We start from the raw sequence: 18,825 nt of genomic DNA, 5'->3' as shown, positions 1-18,825 counted from the left end.
ACAAATACCATATAATATCACCTATATGTGGAATCTAAAATATGACACAAATGAACTTATCTACAAAACACTCACAGACATAGAGAACAGACTTGTGGTTGTCAAGGTGGGGCTGGGGGAGGGGTGGATTGGGAGTTTGGGATTAGCAGATGCAAACTATTATACACATGATGGATAAACAAGGTCCTACTGTAGAGCACAGATAAACCAAAATGGAAAAGAATACCAGAAGAATATGCATATGTATAACTGAATCAGTTTGCTGTACAGCAGAAACTAACACAACATTCTGAATCCACTATATGTCAATTAAAAAAGAAACAATTCCTCAGTTTGGACTTCCAAAGTCCAAATTTGGACTTTGTCCAGTTTGGACTTCCAAAGATAACAGGCCCTCTTTTATAGCCAGAATCACACACAGGGGCTCACGACGGCCCTAGGGACAGACTACAAACTACACACCTGTTGTCACCGCTAGTCTTCAGAGAAGGTGGAGAAAATGAACCATCCGTTAAAGAAAACCTTAGCAAAGCTCTACCCAGATACTCATTCACCCTGGACCAACTTGCATCCTATTGCACTCCTCGGGGTCCAGGTAGCCCCCAGGGGTGGTCTGAGACTCAGCCCATTTGAAATGACCTATGGGTGGCCTTTGCTTTCTACTGACATTCTATTGGATGAGGTCGCAAACCAGGCCCTGAGATATATTATCAATCTAAGAGAAGTTCAGAGGGCAATCTAGGACTATGCCCCCAAGACACTGCCAGCTCCCACTAAAAATACAGAGGAAGGAGCAGTTCCTTCACAAATAAACCCCGGGGACCACGTTCTTCTTAAAACCTGGAAGAAAGAGACCCCTGAAGCCCAAATATTGCCAAAATCCCCTAGAAGGGGATTTTAGTCACCACCTCTGCTGTCAAATTGCATGGGATATCTCATTGGGTACGTTGACCAGACTAAAGCTTTTACCTCCAAAAACCCCGCAGGTCACAAGAGAAGAACAATACACCTGTGAACCAGTGAGACACCTGAGATACCTATGCAAAAGACAGGCACCATTGACAGATAAGTATTAACATGCTGTAGTGGGTTGGACTCCTACGGGCCATTCTTTTTTTGTTTTGGCTGTGTTGGGTCTTCGTTGCTGCACACAGGCTTTTCTCTAGTTGCGGTGAGTGGGGGCTACTCTTTGTTGCGGTGCGTGGGATTCTCATCGTGGTGGCTTCTCTTGTTGCGGAGCACGGGCTCTAGACATGCGGGCTTCAGTAGTTGTGGCATATGTGTTCAGTAGTTGTGGCTCACAGGTTCTAGAGTGCAGGCTCAGTAGTTGTGGTTCACGGGCTCAGTAGTTGTGGCATGCAGGCTCAGTAGTTGTGGCTCACAGGCTCTAGAGCGCAGGCTCAGTAGTTGTGGCACATGGGCTCAGTAGTTGTGGCATGCAGGCTCAGTAGTTGTGGCTCACAGGCTCTAGAGTGCAGGCTCAGTAGTTGTGGCCCACGGGCTTAGTTGCTCCGTGGCATGTGGGATCTTCCTGGACCAGGGCTCGAACCCGTGTCCCCTGCATTAGCAGGTGGATTCTTAACTGCTGCGCCACCAGGGAAGTCCCCTCTGTACCATTCTTGTTGTTGTCCTCATGCTTGCATTCTACTGGTTTGCTCAGCTACCCCTGCCAGAGAAGCGGCTCCTCTGTCTGTGCAGGATTTAAGGGAAACACTCCACCAGGGTCCTACTGACTCTGTCCACCTTACTAGTCCCTGTAACCAGGGGACAATGTCAAGAAAACTCATGTATCAACATTTCCAGAATCATGTCCAAAGGGGAACATTGAAAAGAATGCTGGATATTCCATCAACACCCCCACATGGCTACTAGCCCTCCTCTTGCATTTCCCCGGAACCTGCTGGTTCCAGTGGTGATTAGTGATCTAACTCGGGGACAACTGCCACCCCCTCGACCTCTGCTGGTCACACTTGCACCTTCCAGAGGTTACTCCAATGCTTTAACCAGACTCCCCCCTTCAACTGGACCCGAGGCGTGGGGTAAACACACACCTGTGGTAAGCTGCCCCAACGGCATTTGTGTCACAGGCCCCGAGAACCCCCCGAGGTATGACGGCAGATAGCCTGCCTCTTACACAGGGATAAACTGTACCTACAATTTTACCCACTGGTGCCCTGTTTCAAGCTATGGCCCTGTCCCCCTAAACAACATGGAAGGGGAATGTGAGTGGTGGGAAGGAAATACCCCATCCACCTGGTCAATCCAATTCAACCCACCTGTGGGATTCCGGGCAAAGAGTGATCTGGCCTATGGAGTGTGACCCTCTGATGATGCCAGCAGGATCGTACGTGAGCATCCTGTTATACATGTTGTAGGGATTTATACGCTTAATCATCAACGTCATGGTGTGCTGTCCCCTTGTTGTTCAAGTACCAGCAACAGGTGTGTCCTTCAAGGACTGTCCACTCTTAACAACGGTGAGACAGACATTCAGGTCTGCACCCCCGAAGGGCTTGATTTCCTCTGCAGACACCGAAACCATCCTATGTTGCGGAATTATGGCCAGGCCCTGTCCTTTTCCAACCAAGCTATTTTCTTTTTTAGAATAATTAATTAATTAATTAATTTTGGGCTGCGCTGGGTCTTTGTTGCTGCACGCGGGCTTTCTAGGTGCGGTGAGCAGGGGCTCCTCTTCGTTGCTGCACGCGGGCTTCTCATTGCGGTGGCTTCTCTTGTTGCGGAGCATGGGCTCTAGGCACGCAAACTTCAGTAGTTGTGGCACGTGGGCTCCGAGTTGTGGCTCGTGGTCTCTAGAGCGCAGGCTCAGTAGTTGTGGCGCACGGGCTTAGTTGCTCCGTGGCACGTGGGATCTTCCCGGACCGGGGCACGAACCCACATCCTCCGCACTGGCAGGCGGACTCTTAAGCACTGCGTCACCAGGGAAGCCCCTCCAACCCAGCTATCTTCTATGACTGCACTGATAATGCCCACTTCACAGGAGAGGGCGCTGTGGGCACTAGAGGGCCAAGAGGGCTTTCCATCTGTAGCAGGACCACTCGGGCTCACCGCCGGAGCCGAGAGCAGTAGGAATGCCCTCAGCAGGGGCAGCGCTGCCCATAGGACCGGCAGCTCTGGGGGGAGCTTCCCCTATCATGAAGCAACACTAAGGCATCTCATCAGACAGCTTGGTTCTGTGGTGGAACAGACGAGACACGCCTTCACGGCACTTAAGGCCTGTCTTGTTTCTTTGGCTGATGTACTTGTTGACAATCGTCTAGCTCTTGACTACCTTCTGACAGACCAACGTGGAGTGTGTGCGAGAACTAATGCTTCCTGCTGCACCTGGATCCATGCCCCAGGGCAGGTACACGTTAATATTAAGGAAATATACACCCAGGCAAAAGGGCTTCACAGGTTTGGCAAGGGCAACATCACCTCCACTCTCTGGTCCATAGTTAGGGAAGCCCTCGCAAAGTTAAACTGGTTCCCTCCCTTTCTAGGCCCTTGCGTGGCTACGGTTTGTCCTTCTGCTTTGGGGCCCTTGTCTGTTTCACCTGTTGGTTCTGTTTGTGTCTTCTAGGTTCCGACAGTTTCAAGTGAGGCTCAAGGAATTCCACCCATTCCCGCGGAGGGTGGCACAGGTCCCTACAAATCCTCGGAGCACTCAGCGAGGGACTTCTACGCCACTAGGGTAGGCTAGGGTCTGTGACCCCTGTCCAGGAGGAAGAAGTTTCCGAAGAAGAGAACTCTGGCCCCTGAACGCTTAAGAATCAGGGGTATAGAATCCCGCAAGGGGGAATGAGACAGGCTGGGACCTAAAATCTGGGACCCTTTGCCACAGTGCTGGCACCTGGACAAACGTCTCCTTGAGTTACAAAATACAAAGAAACTATAACGGACTGAAAATAACTGGGTGCATGCGCAGTCAGGGCAAGTTATGGACAACATGATACAAAAAGGCCAAAAACGCAACAGCCACTTCTGAAGAGTCTGCAGCGAAAACAGGGTCCTGTGCACCATCCCTGCACCACCAAGGGTGTGGGGGGGAGGGCAGAGTACCCAAGCCACCCTCTGCCGGACCCGCGGACCCGCCTTCATCCTCACTGTCCTTAAGGCACCAGCTCGCCTCCCCCTCAGGGGGCCAGCAAGGCCACCTGTTATTTGTGTTTGCTGCCTCTCCCTGCAGCATGAGTCCTAATAAAGCCTTGCCTGAATTTCTCCTCCGGCCTCTTACCAATCTCTATTGATTAAAGAGACCGCGAACCTGGGTGTAACATCAGTTTCAGGTGTGCAGCAAAGTGATTCATTTATACGTGTGTCCATTCTTTTTCAGATTCTTTCCCCTTACAGGTTATTACAGAGTACCGAGTAGAGTTCCCTGTGCTGTACAGTAGGTCCTTGTTGGTTATCTACTTTATATACAGTAGTGTGTATATGTTAGTCCTAAACACCTAATGTATCCCTCCTCCGCCCCCTTTCCCCTTTGGTAACCATAAGCTTGTTTTCTATGACTGTGAGTCTGTTTCTGTTTTGTAAAGAAGTTCGTTTGTTTCATTAGATTTCACGTATAAGCGAAGAAGAAATCGTTATTTTCAACTTATGGTAAAAAGACGGAAATACGGACTCTGACTTACCTTCCCCAGTTGCCTGTTGGTTGCAGTGAGACGCTAAGACAGGAGGGAGTCTTGGCCGCAAAGCTTCTTTTTTTCAGCTCAACAGCTCCAGGCCTGCTTCTCAGCTTGTCCCCAGGGCTTTCTTGTGCCCCAGAGGGCTTGGTCGTCAGTGGAGTGCTGGCTGTTGTGCCCTGTTGTGGAAACTCAGGGTAGTGGAGCTTCCCAAAGGGCTCTGATAACCACAGCCCTTCCCAAATGCAATTGGTCAACTCATGCTTTGTGAGTCGAGTTCTTTATTAGGGCTATATTGCTTTACATATGCATGCAGATTTTTTTTCTGCAGAGATGTTTCAATTGCGTTGGTGTAGGAAATACCTTTTTTTTTTTGTCTTTAATGGTTAAAACATCTTACTTACCTCAGGCCCAGGGGAGGGAGCCTCATGTTCCAGAAACCAGCGCCGCTTGCCCTCTGCTTCCGTTTCTGCCAGGCTGTTGGGGATGAAGTCACCAGTGACCCTCCTGCAAAATCAGGGGGCCTGCTTCAGTCTTTAGCGCGTTTGCTAGTATTTCGCTGACTTAGCTTTCTCCTCTCACCTCTGACTGTTATGGGTCTCGCTCCTTTACTGGCTTCACTCTCGACCTCTCTTTTTATTTTTTATTTTTTTTAAGTAAAATAAATTTATAAAAAGGAAAGGGGGGGGAATTTCTTGAAATGGTATAAATTGGAATTTTAATTATGGGAATATCACCTACACCTTTCAAATCGACTGCCCACCTTTTTTATGCAGTAAATCGAAGTAACAGTATTGACCTTTAATCCTAGAAGTATCTCTTAGAAGCAAAGCTAGTGGAAGGTTATTTTTTCCCCTCGTTTATAAGAGTACCTCAGTCATTCAACTTTTCCCCTCACGTAAGGAACGGAGGGTCCAGCGGCGAGTCACAGGGCCAGCGCTTGCCGGTCGTGTGTCCTTGCTGCTGCTTCTGAGTGTCCACGGTCCCCTTCCGGGACAGAAGCCAACACGTTTGCATGTGTCAGGCGCACAGCTGCAGGATTTGAGCAAAGACCCGGAAAGCTAAGCCACACTTCTTTGCCTAGTAAGGATCTCCTCCACCAAAGCACATAGCTAGCAGAACATAGGAAAATAAACAACAGGGCTTTAATCCTCTGAAATAAAATTTTAAATTTAACATTTAAAACATACCAAGCACACAGTCCTCAGATTTCTAAGAAAGTCCATCTTACTAGGGAAGGTACCTTCTGGTCATTAGTAACTAGTTGGGTATAGATTTAAACCTTTCTATAAAGAGATGAACAAAACAGGACAAAAGTAACTGAGTGTGGGCTTCCCTGGTGGCGCAGTGGTTGAGAATCTGCCTGCCGATGCAGGGGACACGGGTTCGTGCCCCGGTCCGGGAAGATCCCACATGCCGTGGAGCGGCTGGGCCCGTGAGCCGTGGCCGCTGAGCCTGCGCGTCCGGAGCCTGTGCTCCACAATGGGAGAGGCCCCAGCAATGAGAGGCCCGCGTACCGCAAAAAAAAAAAAAAAAAAAAAAGTAACTGAGTGTGTCAAGTTCAAAATAAGGTGGTGAGGACGTTAGCGTGTGCCCGCTGATCTCATCTCCCAAAGCCAGAAGACGATCGCTCTTAGCAGCGAGACAGTAACTGATCATTAAACGAACTCAAACACGTTCTTCACCAAGGGTGTTGTACAATTTTTCTGAGCAAGAAAAATGTTTAAACTCTTGCCTTGCCTTCACTGAGTGACGGGTGGTGGGCTAAGCAGTCCAGGAACTCGCGTGCTACAGTGAGACGCAGAGGACGCGGTGCAGCCGGCGCAGCCAGCTAGCAAACAGCAGGATTCCTGAAGACCTTTTATTCATTTGAAACACTGACGTCACCAGAGTTTGAGCAGACACGGTGTTTTTGCTGATACCCTAGGGTCCGGTAGCATCCCGCCGGCCTGTCCTGTGAGCACGTGGAACTAGTAACTCCCGAATGTTAACACAGCTGTGCAACTGGCTTACTTCCTGTCCAGCCACTGGTCACTAAAGCCTGGCAACAAGGTTTAGGAAAAGGTCGCGCGCAACCACAGCTGAGAAAAGATGAAGCGGCCCGAGTCAGCGAGGGATCGTAACAAAGCCCCGGAGCCCGTGAGGGCCGCTAAGCCTCCTTCACCACCCCAACCAGGGCGGGTCTCAAGGTGCGCCCGTGCAGCTTGTACCCCACTTTGTTAACGAGCGCCACCGTGCCCGGCTCCTTGCCCTCAACCGGCGTGTGGAACACGGCCTCGTGCTCGTACGGGTCGAACTTGGCCCCCGCAGGGTTCAGCCGGAGTAAGCCGTGCTTCCTGAACACCTTCTGGATCTGCACCTCAGTCATCACGAGCCCCTCGTAGAGGTTCTTCAGGTGCGGGGTATCGTCTCTAATCTCCTCCTTCGGGACACACTGTGTTGCCTTCTCCAGAATGTCCGCCACCTCCAGCAAGTCCTTGCAGAAGCCCTGAATGCCACAGAGTTTCGCCTCCTCCACCAACTTTTGGCTCCTCGGCCGCAAGTCCTCAGTATCTGCTAAAGCTCGCTTATACTTTTCCATGGTCTCCTTTAGCTGCTCTTCCAGCTTGGCCGTCTCGTCCATCAGTGTCTTCTCTGCAGAGCGCAGATCTGTCTTCTGTTCATTCTGACCCACGTCCTCTTCCAAGTTCTGGCCGCTGTTCTTCTGTTTTGTAGCTGTGCACAGCAGCCGAGGAGAGGACTTGAGCAAAGAGGCCTTTGCACTCGGGCTGTCCAGGTGGGCTTGTTCCCACACAGTTCTACACCATGTATCGGGCTGGAATCGCAGCTGCATCCCCGCGCACTACCGTAGTCCACGCTGCCCGGCCCGGTCTCCCCATCACTCAAGCAGCTCCTGCGGGGAAAGCCCAGCTGCTGCTCTGCGCAGCTTCTACCCAATCTGTCTTCGACCAGATAACCGGGTTCTGGGAAGCTCCCCCAACGCAGAAGGTGCTAGGCACTCGCTAAACTAACTTATGAGGCTAGACTTTGAAAAAGCAGAAACCAAAGGTTTAAAAAAAAACACGAAAGAAGAAAAGCCAAGGTGAGGGCACTGCCTCGTGACCCCCGCCGCGGAGTCACCGCTCTTGTCTAACTAAGCCGCTGTCCCCACGGCGGGGCAGGCGCCGCTGCCCTTCTGACCTCAGGCTCCGGGGCACGCGGAGGTTGACGAGGACTCGGGCCGAGCGGAAGGAGCCAGCGCGCCGCCGCCCCGCGCCCCGGGGACCCGCACACGCGGCCGCCTCGCGCCGGCCTGGGCTCGCGGGCGGCTCGGCGCGGCCTCGGGCTCGCGCGGGGCGCCGTCCCACCCTCCCCGGGCCCGCCGCGCGGGCAGCACGGGCAGCGAGGCCGCAGGGCAGCCCCGCGGTGTCCGCGCCCCGCGTGGGGGAACCGCCGCCCACAGCGCCCGGCCCGGAGTCGGGCAGGGCTTGGGTCGGAGCGGACGGGGGCGGCACGCGCACCGCGCCCTTCCTCAGCCCGGGCAGCCAGCGCCCCTTACCTGAGAGACAACGCCAAAGCCGGGAGGCTGTGCCGCGCCAGCCTCACACACCGAGGCGCCCTCACTGCCGCCGGGCCTGCGCGCGCAGGGGGCATGCGCGGAGGCGGCTGGCGCTTCCCCTTGACCACCAGGCCACTCGCGCAGACTCTGTGCTTCCTTCCGCCTCCCAACTACTTCCCCTCAGCCAATCCCTCGACCTCTCTTTTTATTAAAAATAAAAAAAATCAGGTTTATTGAAGAATATGCAAACAATAAAATACCTTTCTAAAGGTAGTTATCGGATCATCTCTGCACCCTGGATGCTGTGTTTCTGCAGGATGCCACCCAGACCTGCCGTCCCGCTGCCCTCAGCCTCCCTATGGGCTCCCCCCGGGCAGTCCCTGGGCTCCCAGCCTCCCACCGGCAAGCTGGTCCCGGCCCCGCCGGCGCCACTGGCTCTCCGTGACCTTCCTCACGTGTTGCTCGTTGCGTCTCCGCGTGCCCCTCACTCCTATTGGGTGGGCCCGGAGGCCACGTGCCCTTCAACTCTCTGGCCTCACGTGGTTCCGTGCAGGGTCCTAAGTGTTTGCTCAGCTGAGTTAAAAGGCTCAAATGTAGAGTCAGGTGGCCTCGGTGAAGCACTTCATTAAAGTTTCTTCATAAAGCGGTGGCTCTTCTAAGTCCCCGTAGCAAGAGGCAAAGTGAGATAAGAGCTAAGAGCGATTATCCCAGAAAGTCTGGCGAGGATGTATTGAGATTTCTCCAAACCCAGATTTGAAGGCTGACGTGTCTCCTGCCTCCACAGAAACGCAAGGGGGGCGTGGCAGGGCTGGATGGGCCTCCGCCTTGCTCCGCCCCGCCAGGCCACTGTGTTGCTGGGCTAGCCTTCCTGTCTTTCCTGCCCTCTTCTCAGTGCGCTCTGCTGGCTCCGCTCCCTCTCCCCATTAGGCCCCAGTGCAGACGTTTCCAATGTTTACTTTTAATTCCCCTCTTCCCTTCCCTCCTATTTCCCCCCCTGATCTCACACTCTTTGGGGACAACCGGTCCTGGGTGGTCTGGTGGTCTCCCCCTCAGGTCCCTCCGTGCTCCGGTCCGGCGTATGCACCCCGCGCCCCGCCAGGTTGCACCCCTGCCCGTTGTCAACGGAAGTGATCCACAGGTGATCTAGCCGGCCTTGCCAGAGTCGCTGAACTGCCTTAAACAGGCATCCACCTCACTGCCTGCCACGGTGCGTCCGGGCTGTGGGAACGCAGATGGGCCCAACGCCAGCGCCGACTCTGCCTGCACACCTCTTCTCCGCGGGGACCCCCCAGCAGGGCGTCCAGCGGCCCCGCATCCTGGCCTCTGAGGTCCTCTCGGCAGCCCCCCTTGCGTCCGGCGCTCTCACGCTCCCCGAGCCTCCAGTGTCTCGGGGAGAGGAGGTTGTCTGGCCTTGGAACCAGACACACTTGCGTTTGAATGTTGACTTTGTGACTCGGGTGCCTCTGTAAAGTGGAGATGGTTAACAGAGGCCTCAGGAGGCGATTGTAAAGATCAGTACCTTGCAAAGCGCCCCCACCTGCGCTCCGGGCGTCCAGCCTTTTCTCATGCAATTCATCTGCCGGGAACCTTCTTCTCCTCTAATTTCTGATAAAGTGCTACCCGTCCTTTCAGGACCATCGCCCTATAAAGATGCTCCTCCCTTTCAGGGGACACTGCCCCCAACGGGAGCGGCAACCTGAGTCCTTCATGGCCCCCAGAAGGCTCTCGTGGTCCCGTGCGTGCTCTGGATGCTATCTCTCTGTCCTTAATCTCCATCATAGTTTCCTGTCACCTGACTTCACTGGGCCCCTCTTTCCCTCTGGGGCAGGGTCAGGTCTCCCCTGCTTCCTTGGGGCACAGAAGCCCCATCAGGCCTTTGTCTTTTGAAGGAGACGCCAACGCCGCAGGTTCTTTTATACGAAATTGATTAAATCTGTGACAGGCAGCCACGGGATCCATTTCCCAGCTGCTTTTCGTAAACATTTTCTAGCAATTTTTCCATTTTGTGGGATAAAGGAACTTTATATATCAAATAGGTAACAGTCACTCAACTGTGACCGGAAATTAATTGTCAAAGGTGAAATTTCTGGAAATTCCCTGGCAGTCCAGTGGTTACAACTCCACGCTTTCACTGCCGAGGGCGTGGGTTCAATTCCTGGTTGGGGAAATAAGATCCCCTAAGCTGTGCGACGCGGCCAAAAAAAAGTGAAATTTTCAAGTCCTTTCTGAAATCTGTGTGTAATGTACACGTCTAACCCTAAGAGTAAACTAGCAGAGTACCTGCACACACAAGGTGTGCAAGACGGAATATGTGAAACTCACAGACTGTCAACCTGGAGCTCACAGTAGCTATTTGTGGGTGTGGCATCTTTATTGCTTTCTACATAGATTACTAGACTTCGTGGCTACCTGATCCAGAGGGAGGTGGTTGCCTTGCCCTGCGGTTCCTCGATTGCAGTCGAAGGCTCGAGCCCCTTCCCTAAGCTTTCACGCATGTGGGTCCAGGATTTAATCCTGGCTGAGCCTCTGGGTCCGGGGTGCCCCGAGCGTGTTGGCTACTGAAAATGCGTCTGTGTTGGTTACCGAAATGCGCGTCTCTAGGCGGCAGTGCAGAGAATGTTTCAGTATATTTCAGAGGCCCTGGGTTTATAAGCACACAGTGCAGCAAACAACTAAAGCTCAATGTTACTGCGCAAGATCGTTACGAACTTTGTTTCTGAGCTAAATCAGGGAGAGAAAAATTTTGGTAGAACTTCTGTTTAAGAAAAGGAACTAAGTTGTTGTTGTTGTTTGACACGCTACCTTTTCAACAGGAAAACAAGTGCCGTTCTTCTTCCACCAAAGAAAACAATCAAGTCAGAAAATGAGCATAATAAGACTGATCTGATCAATTCTGAACTTGCATTGTAACATCTGGCCATGGGGGAAGTGGCATAAGGGGATAAGTTAAAGTTTTAATTTTAGAGAGGCTATATGCTGATATATACAGATCCTCTGGATGGTTTTTGTAGAACTGGAGCCTTGGCTTTTTTGTTTGTTTGTTTTTTTGCTTGTTTGTTTTAACTGAAGTACAGTTGGTTTACAATATTATAAATCAGCATAGTGATTCAGTACTTTTATAGATTATACTCCATTGAACGTTATTATAAGATAGTGTCTATAATTCCTTGTGCTATACAGTATACACTTTTTGCTCATCTGGATCCAGCCTTGGTTTTAGTAGACATTTCCTTCAAATTCTCTTATTGCAAAATAACAGTCATTCTTGGGGAGGAAGATTTTTTTCAAAAATAAGAGTCATTTAAAAACATGCCTTTTAACCCTTTTATTAGTGGTAAGTGTAAGCTAGAGTTTTTTTGCTACGCCCCCGCAGCAATCATATGCTATGGTTAAATCTCAGAAAATTTGCCATATTTATATTGAATGTTCAATAAATTACAATGAAATATAAATAATGCCTTTTAAGAAAAATATACACTGTGATATACCTGTTGTCTGTATTTATGTTGTTTCAAATGTTCATCAGAGAGTCTTAGAGCAGTTTTTAAATTGAAAATTACAGAGACTTTAAAACGTGTACAATGTATTTTATTCACTGTGACATTAGCTGAGGATTTTAGCAACAATAAAAAGGTATATTTAATATTTACCATGCAGTTCTGTGGCCGTTCATTCTGTTGCAATTTTTAGAAGCCCCTTATATCATTAAGAGCTCTTTCTAGGCAGCTGAGTGGGTTACTGCATCTTTTCCCACTGAGAACACCTGGTGCTTCCTGGTCCAACAACACTAGCGAGGACCACTGGACGTCACTGTGCCTCCCCCAGCAGGTGTGCCCCAGGTGCTCCCAGACACGCTTGTTTGCATCCAGAGGCTTCTAAATGTCCACCAGGTGGTACAGCCCAGCAGTGAATGTGCGTGGGGGGGAACAGGGCTTCAGGGACCACGGTGGCCTCTCCTCCCTGGACGGAGAGCCCAGCAGGCTCCTGGATAGGTTAGGGAGAGTCAGTTATGCAACAAGTATTTATGCACTTGTGGAAACTCCCAGGCCAGGTGGGTGCTAAAGTGGGTGATGGTAGGGTTTCACAGTTCAATAAAACCAGCCTTGCCTTTAATGAGCCTGCACACTCCTGGTGCTGCGGCAGTGGGTGCTGTGGCAGTCATCTCATGGGCACAAGGCATCACTTCAACCAACATCCTCCTTGTCCCAAGCTCTGGGCTAAGCGCCGGGGAAGGAGAATGGGACAGGGCACAGCCCTGACCTCAGGGAGCTTCCAGGTTGCTGGGGGGACAGGAGCAGGTCGTGCTGTGCCATCCAGGGCAGCGATGTGCCAGCCGTGTGCATCCGGGGTTAGGCTGAATGGCGGAGGGGTGAGCGATCCAGTCTGGAAAGGGAAGGAAGGCTTCCTGGAGGAGGAGGTGAGTTTTGAAGGATGAAAAAGGAGACAACTGGGCAAGACAGAGAGAGAAGAGGGGCAAAGCCAAGAGGAGCAGGGGAACAGCCAGCTGTGTGCAGGGAACTCTGGAAGCTTCCATCTTCCTGAAGGGAGACGGGAAGGCCGGGCGGTGCAGGCCCTGGGGGGTCACACTGTGGCGCGGGGACTCCATCCAGCGTTTGAAGTGCCTCCGGGGAGAGACCTGTCGGATCCGGTTTAGAGTGGACCACCTGGGGGCCGTGGCAATGCGAGGATGTCCAAGAAAACTCTGGTCACATCCCTCCTTGACCTCCTGCTGCCTGCGGGACCTCGTCCTTAAGGGCAGGACCGCAGACACTGTCAGACCACGTTCTACGGATTATGTTTATGTTAAGGGGGCAGCTTGTGCGAAGACTGTGGGTTTTGAATAGAGCAGCTTCGGGTCTTGGCTTGGCAACAAAGCTCCGTGTCCTTTGATGAGTGACGAAATCTCTCCGAGCATCTTTTTCTCATCTCCAGAATGGGGGTCATGACCCCTTTCAGGGTCTTTGGAAGGATTTAATGACTGTACGTGTACAAACATATAGAGAGAGCCTAGGTTATAGCAGACACTGGGTACACGATGCTATTCGTCTCCATTAGCAATACTTTAGAGGGAGTATAAGAGAGGAGAGAGTGAGATCAATTAGCTTCTTGCAGTTGACTTGTTGAGCTATTTGAAGATGAGGGTTTGAACTAGGGCTGTGGCCAAGGAAAAACAGAGAAGGGTTTGGAGCTGAGACGTTGTTGAGAGGTAAAATCAGAAAGACTTTGTGATGGGTACATGTGACGGAGGAGGGATCCACAGTGGCTTCCAGGTTTCTGCTGTGAGTGCTCGGAAGGCTGACGGAACAGCAGCCACAGGGAGGTGAACAGATTTCCGGGGAGACGTGGAAGAAGTTGGGGGAGAGGGTGCACGTGGAGAGCCAGTCCGCGTGGAACCAGAACCATGGCCAGAAGGCCTCGCTCTGGTGGACAGCCTGTCCGAGTCCCCTCGAGGACACCTGCTGCCCCCTTCCCTGCTGGCAGCTCCCCTCTGGCTCAGACCCTCTGTGCCCGTGTTCACTGCATCTGCTCTGTGGCTGCCGGCCCTGACCGCTTCTTTGTGCATCTCCGGTCCTGTCTGTAGGACTGGACGGCTTGGATTGGTGGGTATATTATTATCTATTGCTGTACAAACATAATGGCTTAAAGACATGTACGGTAAGTCCCCTACGTACTAACGAGTTCCATTCTGAGAGCATGTTCATATGTCCGATTTGTCCGTTAAGTCCAACAGAGTTAGCCTAGGGACCCAACTAACGCAATCGGCTACGTACTGCTGCTTTTACATTTGCTTCCAGACATCCTGGGCTTGAAATAAAGGTACTGTACAGGACTGTACTCTGTACAGTCCTGTACAGTAAAGTACACAAAAGCACAACCACTTGTAGAGGATGCGTGCACGTGACAACGTATGCCAGACGTGTGAACTAACTTACGTGATTGGACATGTGAATGCGCGTTCGCAACTTTCAAAGTTGGCAACTTGAAGGTTCATATGTAGGGGACTTACTGTATTTATTACCTCACAAATTCCGAGGGTTAGGGTCTGGGCATGGCTTAGCAATGGAACGTCCTAACAGGAATGACATGCCATCGAGTTGGCCATATTCTGTTGGTTAGAAGCAAGTCCTGTCTGTACTTGAAGGGAGAGAACGACACAAAGGCAGGTGTGAACACAGAAGGTGGTGATGCTGGAGTCACCTTGGGCCCCAGTACAGGGTAAACCTCATGGGCCAGGATGGCTTCCTTTGGGTCAGGCTTCAGTTCTCAGCTCGACTGCTGGGGCCAGAAACAGGCAAGGTCACCTGGCGTAGGGCATGGTGGCCTCTGCACAGTAACTACCTCTTCACACTTGTTCCAAAGGGTCACTGGCGTTATAGACTTAAGACATCATGGTCTGTAGCCTGAGACTTAAGAGAAGGGCAGGAATTTCCTCAACCTCACATAGCGGTAAAAGTCCGTGACACAAAATCTGTAAACTCCTCGTGAGATTCACTTCCTCTAGTTAAGTAGGTACGGTGGCTACTTTGTTTCATGACCTACATTGACATTTTGGGGATGCTCTCGAAGCTTTTCTCATTGTCCAGCTCCTCAGAATTGGAAACGGCACAAGTACTGGTTTTTCTGTATCGGTTTCAACACATGTTACATTTCATTTTCAGCTACTTACATTAAATCTAATTTTCAGTCCAAAGCTACAGAAAGTTTTGACATATGCAATTAACCGTCGTTTGACAAAAATAGGGAACGCATTGCATACGAGAACGTTGTTTCTCTAATTCAGAGGGAAGATCTCCTTTCCTTTCTGCGCTTTGACTTTCTCGTCTGGACGGAAGGGAGACAGCTTGCCTGATCCTAAGCCCTGAGCATCCGGCTGCTCACCTCTGGGCTGCTGGTGAGGACCAAAAGACTAGAGCGCGTGAAGGCGCTGGCCGCCCAAACGCCAACCAGGGCTGCGGTGACACCACAAAGGGCTCCGTCGAGATGCTGCTGCTATTTTAAAATTTATTATTTTAATTGAAGTGTAGTTGCTTTACAACATTGTGTTAGTTTCAGGTGTACAGCAAAGTGATTCAGTTGCACACGTACATGTACATAAATATACATATATACATATACACACATATATATACTTCTTCAGATTCTTTTCCCTTATAGTTTATTTGAAACTATTAAGTAGAGCTCCCTGTGCTGTACAGTAGGTCCAGTTGATACAGTTGTGTATCTATTTTATATACGGTAGTGTGTATCTGTTAATTCCAAGCTCCTAATTTATCCCTCCCTCCTGCCTTTCCCCTTTGGTAACCATAAATTTGTTCTCCATGTCTGTAAGTCTATTTCTCTTTTGTATATCAGTTCATTTGTATCTTTTTGTAAAGACTCCACATATAAGTGATATTGTATGATATTTGTCTTTCTCTGTCTGACTTACTTCACTTAGTATGATCAATTCTAGGTCTATCCATGTTGCTGCAAACAGCATTATTTCATTCTTTTTTATGGCTGAGTAATATTCCATTGTGTGTGTGTGTGTGTGTGTATATGTGTGTATATATATATATATATACACATACATATATATACACATACATATATATATATGACATCTTCTTTATCCTTTCATCTGTTGACGGACACTTAGGTTGCTTCCATGTCCTGGCTATTGTAACTAGTGCTGCTATGAACACTGGGGTGCATGTATCTTTTTGAATTATGGTTTTCTCCAGATATATGCCCAGGAGTGGAATTGCAGGATCATATGGCAGCTCTATTTTTAGTTTTTAAAGGAACCTCCATACTGTTCTCCACAGTGGCCGCACCAGTTTACATTCCCACCAACAGTGTAGTAGGGTCCCCTTTTCTCCACACCCTCTCTGATGATGCAGCCATTTTACATGGAGTTTCTTCTCCAGGATTCTAGACTGACTGTTCACACTTCTGTTTGTACACGACCTTCCGGAAACCTATTCCATAAGGAGAGATTCTAACATAACCCACTAAGCCCTGGAGCAGAGGTCCAGCTAGACCATTCAGAAGGTGTTAGAACAAATGTTGGGTGTCTGCGCTCCTGACTGAGCACTGGGATGAGGCTTCTGCCTCCCTTTCCTCCTCTGCCTCACGTCTGTGACTTGTGCCCTTTTGAACCAGACCCTAATGGGCACATTTACTCAAGTGCCAGGGAGTCACTGGTCCCAACCTGAGTTCCAGTCGACACCATACTGAATGTTCACCTGATTGGGATCATATTCCTCCAAAAATACTGCACAAAATACTGGTTCTCAGAGATGCCAGTGGGCTTTTCAGCAAAGAAGGGCTGTGGCCAAACGTGTCCATGAAACTCCGCACGTGGGCCCCCACCTTGTGTGGGTTCCAAGCGCTCATAGTCACTTTATTTTTAATCCAGTGTTTTCGGGACTTATTTTGACAGGAAGCACTCCTTCTCTGAATGTAAAAAACCTTGAACAAAACACATTAACACCCTGTAGAGCAGAACCATAGCCTTGCAAATGCTGTATATACATGCACAGAAATGCTTTCTCTTGAACCTCAGCTCAGAAAGACCCTAGAGCTGGATGCTGCTGCCCAAATCCACTGATCTGATCCCTTTGCATCATATGAAATCATTAAATTTAGTTTAATGAATGTGATTTAATTGTATTATACTGCTTTAAAGAGATACATATGCTGCTCTAATAAACTTCTCATGCGGCACGTTTCGGGGCTTGTTGGGAACTTAACAACCAGCTTTCCTCTTTCAGTTCATGATCACATACACGGAGCCAGAGATTCCTAACTTGGAGGCTGTGTTGCGGCCCCCCTGGCCTCTCCCCTTGATCATCCGTGAACAGAGCCCCGCAGCCGCTTCTGCCACTGCCTGGGGTTCCGTCGCCCGCCTGCACTGATCCTGGGGTTTTCCAGGCACTTGGTCACCGTGTACTTGCCATGATTTAATAAAAATTTTTAATTTATTTTTTGAAGTATAGTTGATTTACAATGTTGTGTTAATTTCTGCTGTACAGCAAAGTGACTCAGTTATACATGTATATATATACACATTCTTTTTCATATTCTTTTCCATTATGGTTTATCACAGGATAGTGAATATAGTTCCCTGTGCTCTACAGTAGGACCTAGTTGTTTATCCATGCTATGATTTATTTTTTATTAAAGTTATCTGAGATGTGAGTTTGATCAAAGAGAAGGTGTGTTTAAAAGCATCAGATAACACAAGTTTGAAAAACGACTCATCTTTTTTTTTCTTTTTAAATTTTTGGTCACGCTGCGCTGCTTGTGGGATCTTAGTTCCCTGAACTGGCGCCCTCGGGGGTGAAAGCGAGGGGTCCTAAGCCCTGGACCTCCAGGGAATTCCCGAAAAAGGACTCATCTTAAACAGCCAGCGCTTTCTGTCCCCCTCTTTCAGTCCATCGGTCTGTTTTCTGATAATAAATAACGAAACAATATTATACGTTTGAAGAATGTTTCATCTTTTCAGAACGCGTCCGCATTCGTTGGATGTGGGATCCTCCTAGCAACCCTCCAGGGCACGGGTGCCTGGGTGCAGTGACCCCGCCCAGCCAGCAGTGAAGTTCCAGGTGGCGCTGGGGCCTCCAGGTTCCCAGGGATGCTCAGGTCAGAGGAGGCTGCAGACCGACCTGGACCAACAGGCGGGGGAGGGTCTGAAGGGGTTCCTCCCCTCCCCCTCCTTGCTGTCCCCCCCAAATACAGGGAGAGGTGGATTCCTTCCTGACCACATCGCGGCGGGGGCTTCCCCCAGTATAAAACCTCTGGGTGCTTCTCATAATACAGTCCGTCCCGCCCTCCCCCCCATTTCTAGTTCTGTGCGCAGAAGACGGACATCTCCTGAGTCCTGAGCGGCCCAAGACCCAAGCTGTCCTCTTCGAGTAAACGGTTAGCGCCACCTAGCGGCCAGCGGAGAGTCCATGTCACCAAGAGACCCAGGGGCTGGTCTTTCCCCGCTTTTCAGCCGAGGGTAGCGTCTGATAACACTTTATGAACTGATTCCCCGGGACAGCGCTCGCCTGAATCATTCCCTTGAAAAAGGTCCAAATGCAGTTGTTTAGCTTTTTTTTTTTTTTGCGGTACGCGGGCCTCTCACTGCTGTGGCCTCTCTCGTTGCGGAGCACAGGCTCTGGACGCGCAGGCCCAGCGGCCACGGCTCATGGGCCCAGCCGCTCCACGGCATGTGGGATCCTCCCAGACCGGGTCACGAACCCGTGTCCCCTGCATCGGCAGGCAGGCTCCCAACCACTGCGCCACCAGGGAAGCCCGCAGTTGTTTAGTTTAATGACCTGCATGACTATGGGCTTTGGGTGTTGTGTGTGTGCCAAGAAAAGGGTGAACAATACACAAGCCCTTGAGGCGAACGTTCCTCTGGAGAGCAGACAACATAAGCCCCAGTGCTCCGGGGGGCCCGCGGCTGCAGGCGCATTTCTACGGCATTAATCAAGTTGTCCTGTGATGGACAGGAATGCCGTTCCCACGCTGAGTTTTGTTTGCTGGGAAAAGGTTTAGAAAGTAAAGGGAAGCCCCAGCCCTTCACCAGAATCTCAGCAAACTCTTCCTGCACGTGAAAGGGAAGCAGGAGGGGAGGCGTGCTCGCCTCAGAACAGCCCCTATTGTCTTTGTCCAAAGAGCACCCAGACC

The 18,825-nt window shown here is 50.5% G+C and overlaps 1 protein-coding gene across 1 annotated transcript; it reads right to left on the bottom strand.

Moving 5' to 3' along the window:
• Positions 1-6,135: 6,135 nt before the first annotated feature.
• On the bottom strand, positions 6,136-8,258 carry LOC308622058 (grpE protein homolog 1, mitochondrial-like; the record flags this gene model as incomplete). The annotated part of the gene is made up of 2 exons (XM_081243138.1): positions 6,136-7,393; positions 8,164-8,258. The coding sequence occupies 2 exons, from the start codon at positions 8,256-8,258 to the stop codon at positions 6,775-6,777; spliced, it is 714 nt and encodes a 237-aa protein (XP_081099264.1). The 3' UTR covers positions 6,136-6,774.
• Positions 8,259-18,825: the final 10,567 nt, after the last annotated feature.

This window comes from Mesoplodon bidens (genome assembly GCF_964165515.1).
Source record: "Mesoplodon bidens genome assembly, chromosome: 8".
NCBI lineage: Eukaryota > Metazoa > Chordata > Mammalia > Artiodactyla > Ziphiidae > Mesoplodon > Mesoplodon bidens.
Note: the sequence above shows the minus strand (reverse complement) of the source record. Positions and strands in the feature narration are given on the sequence as shown.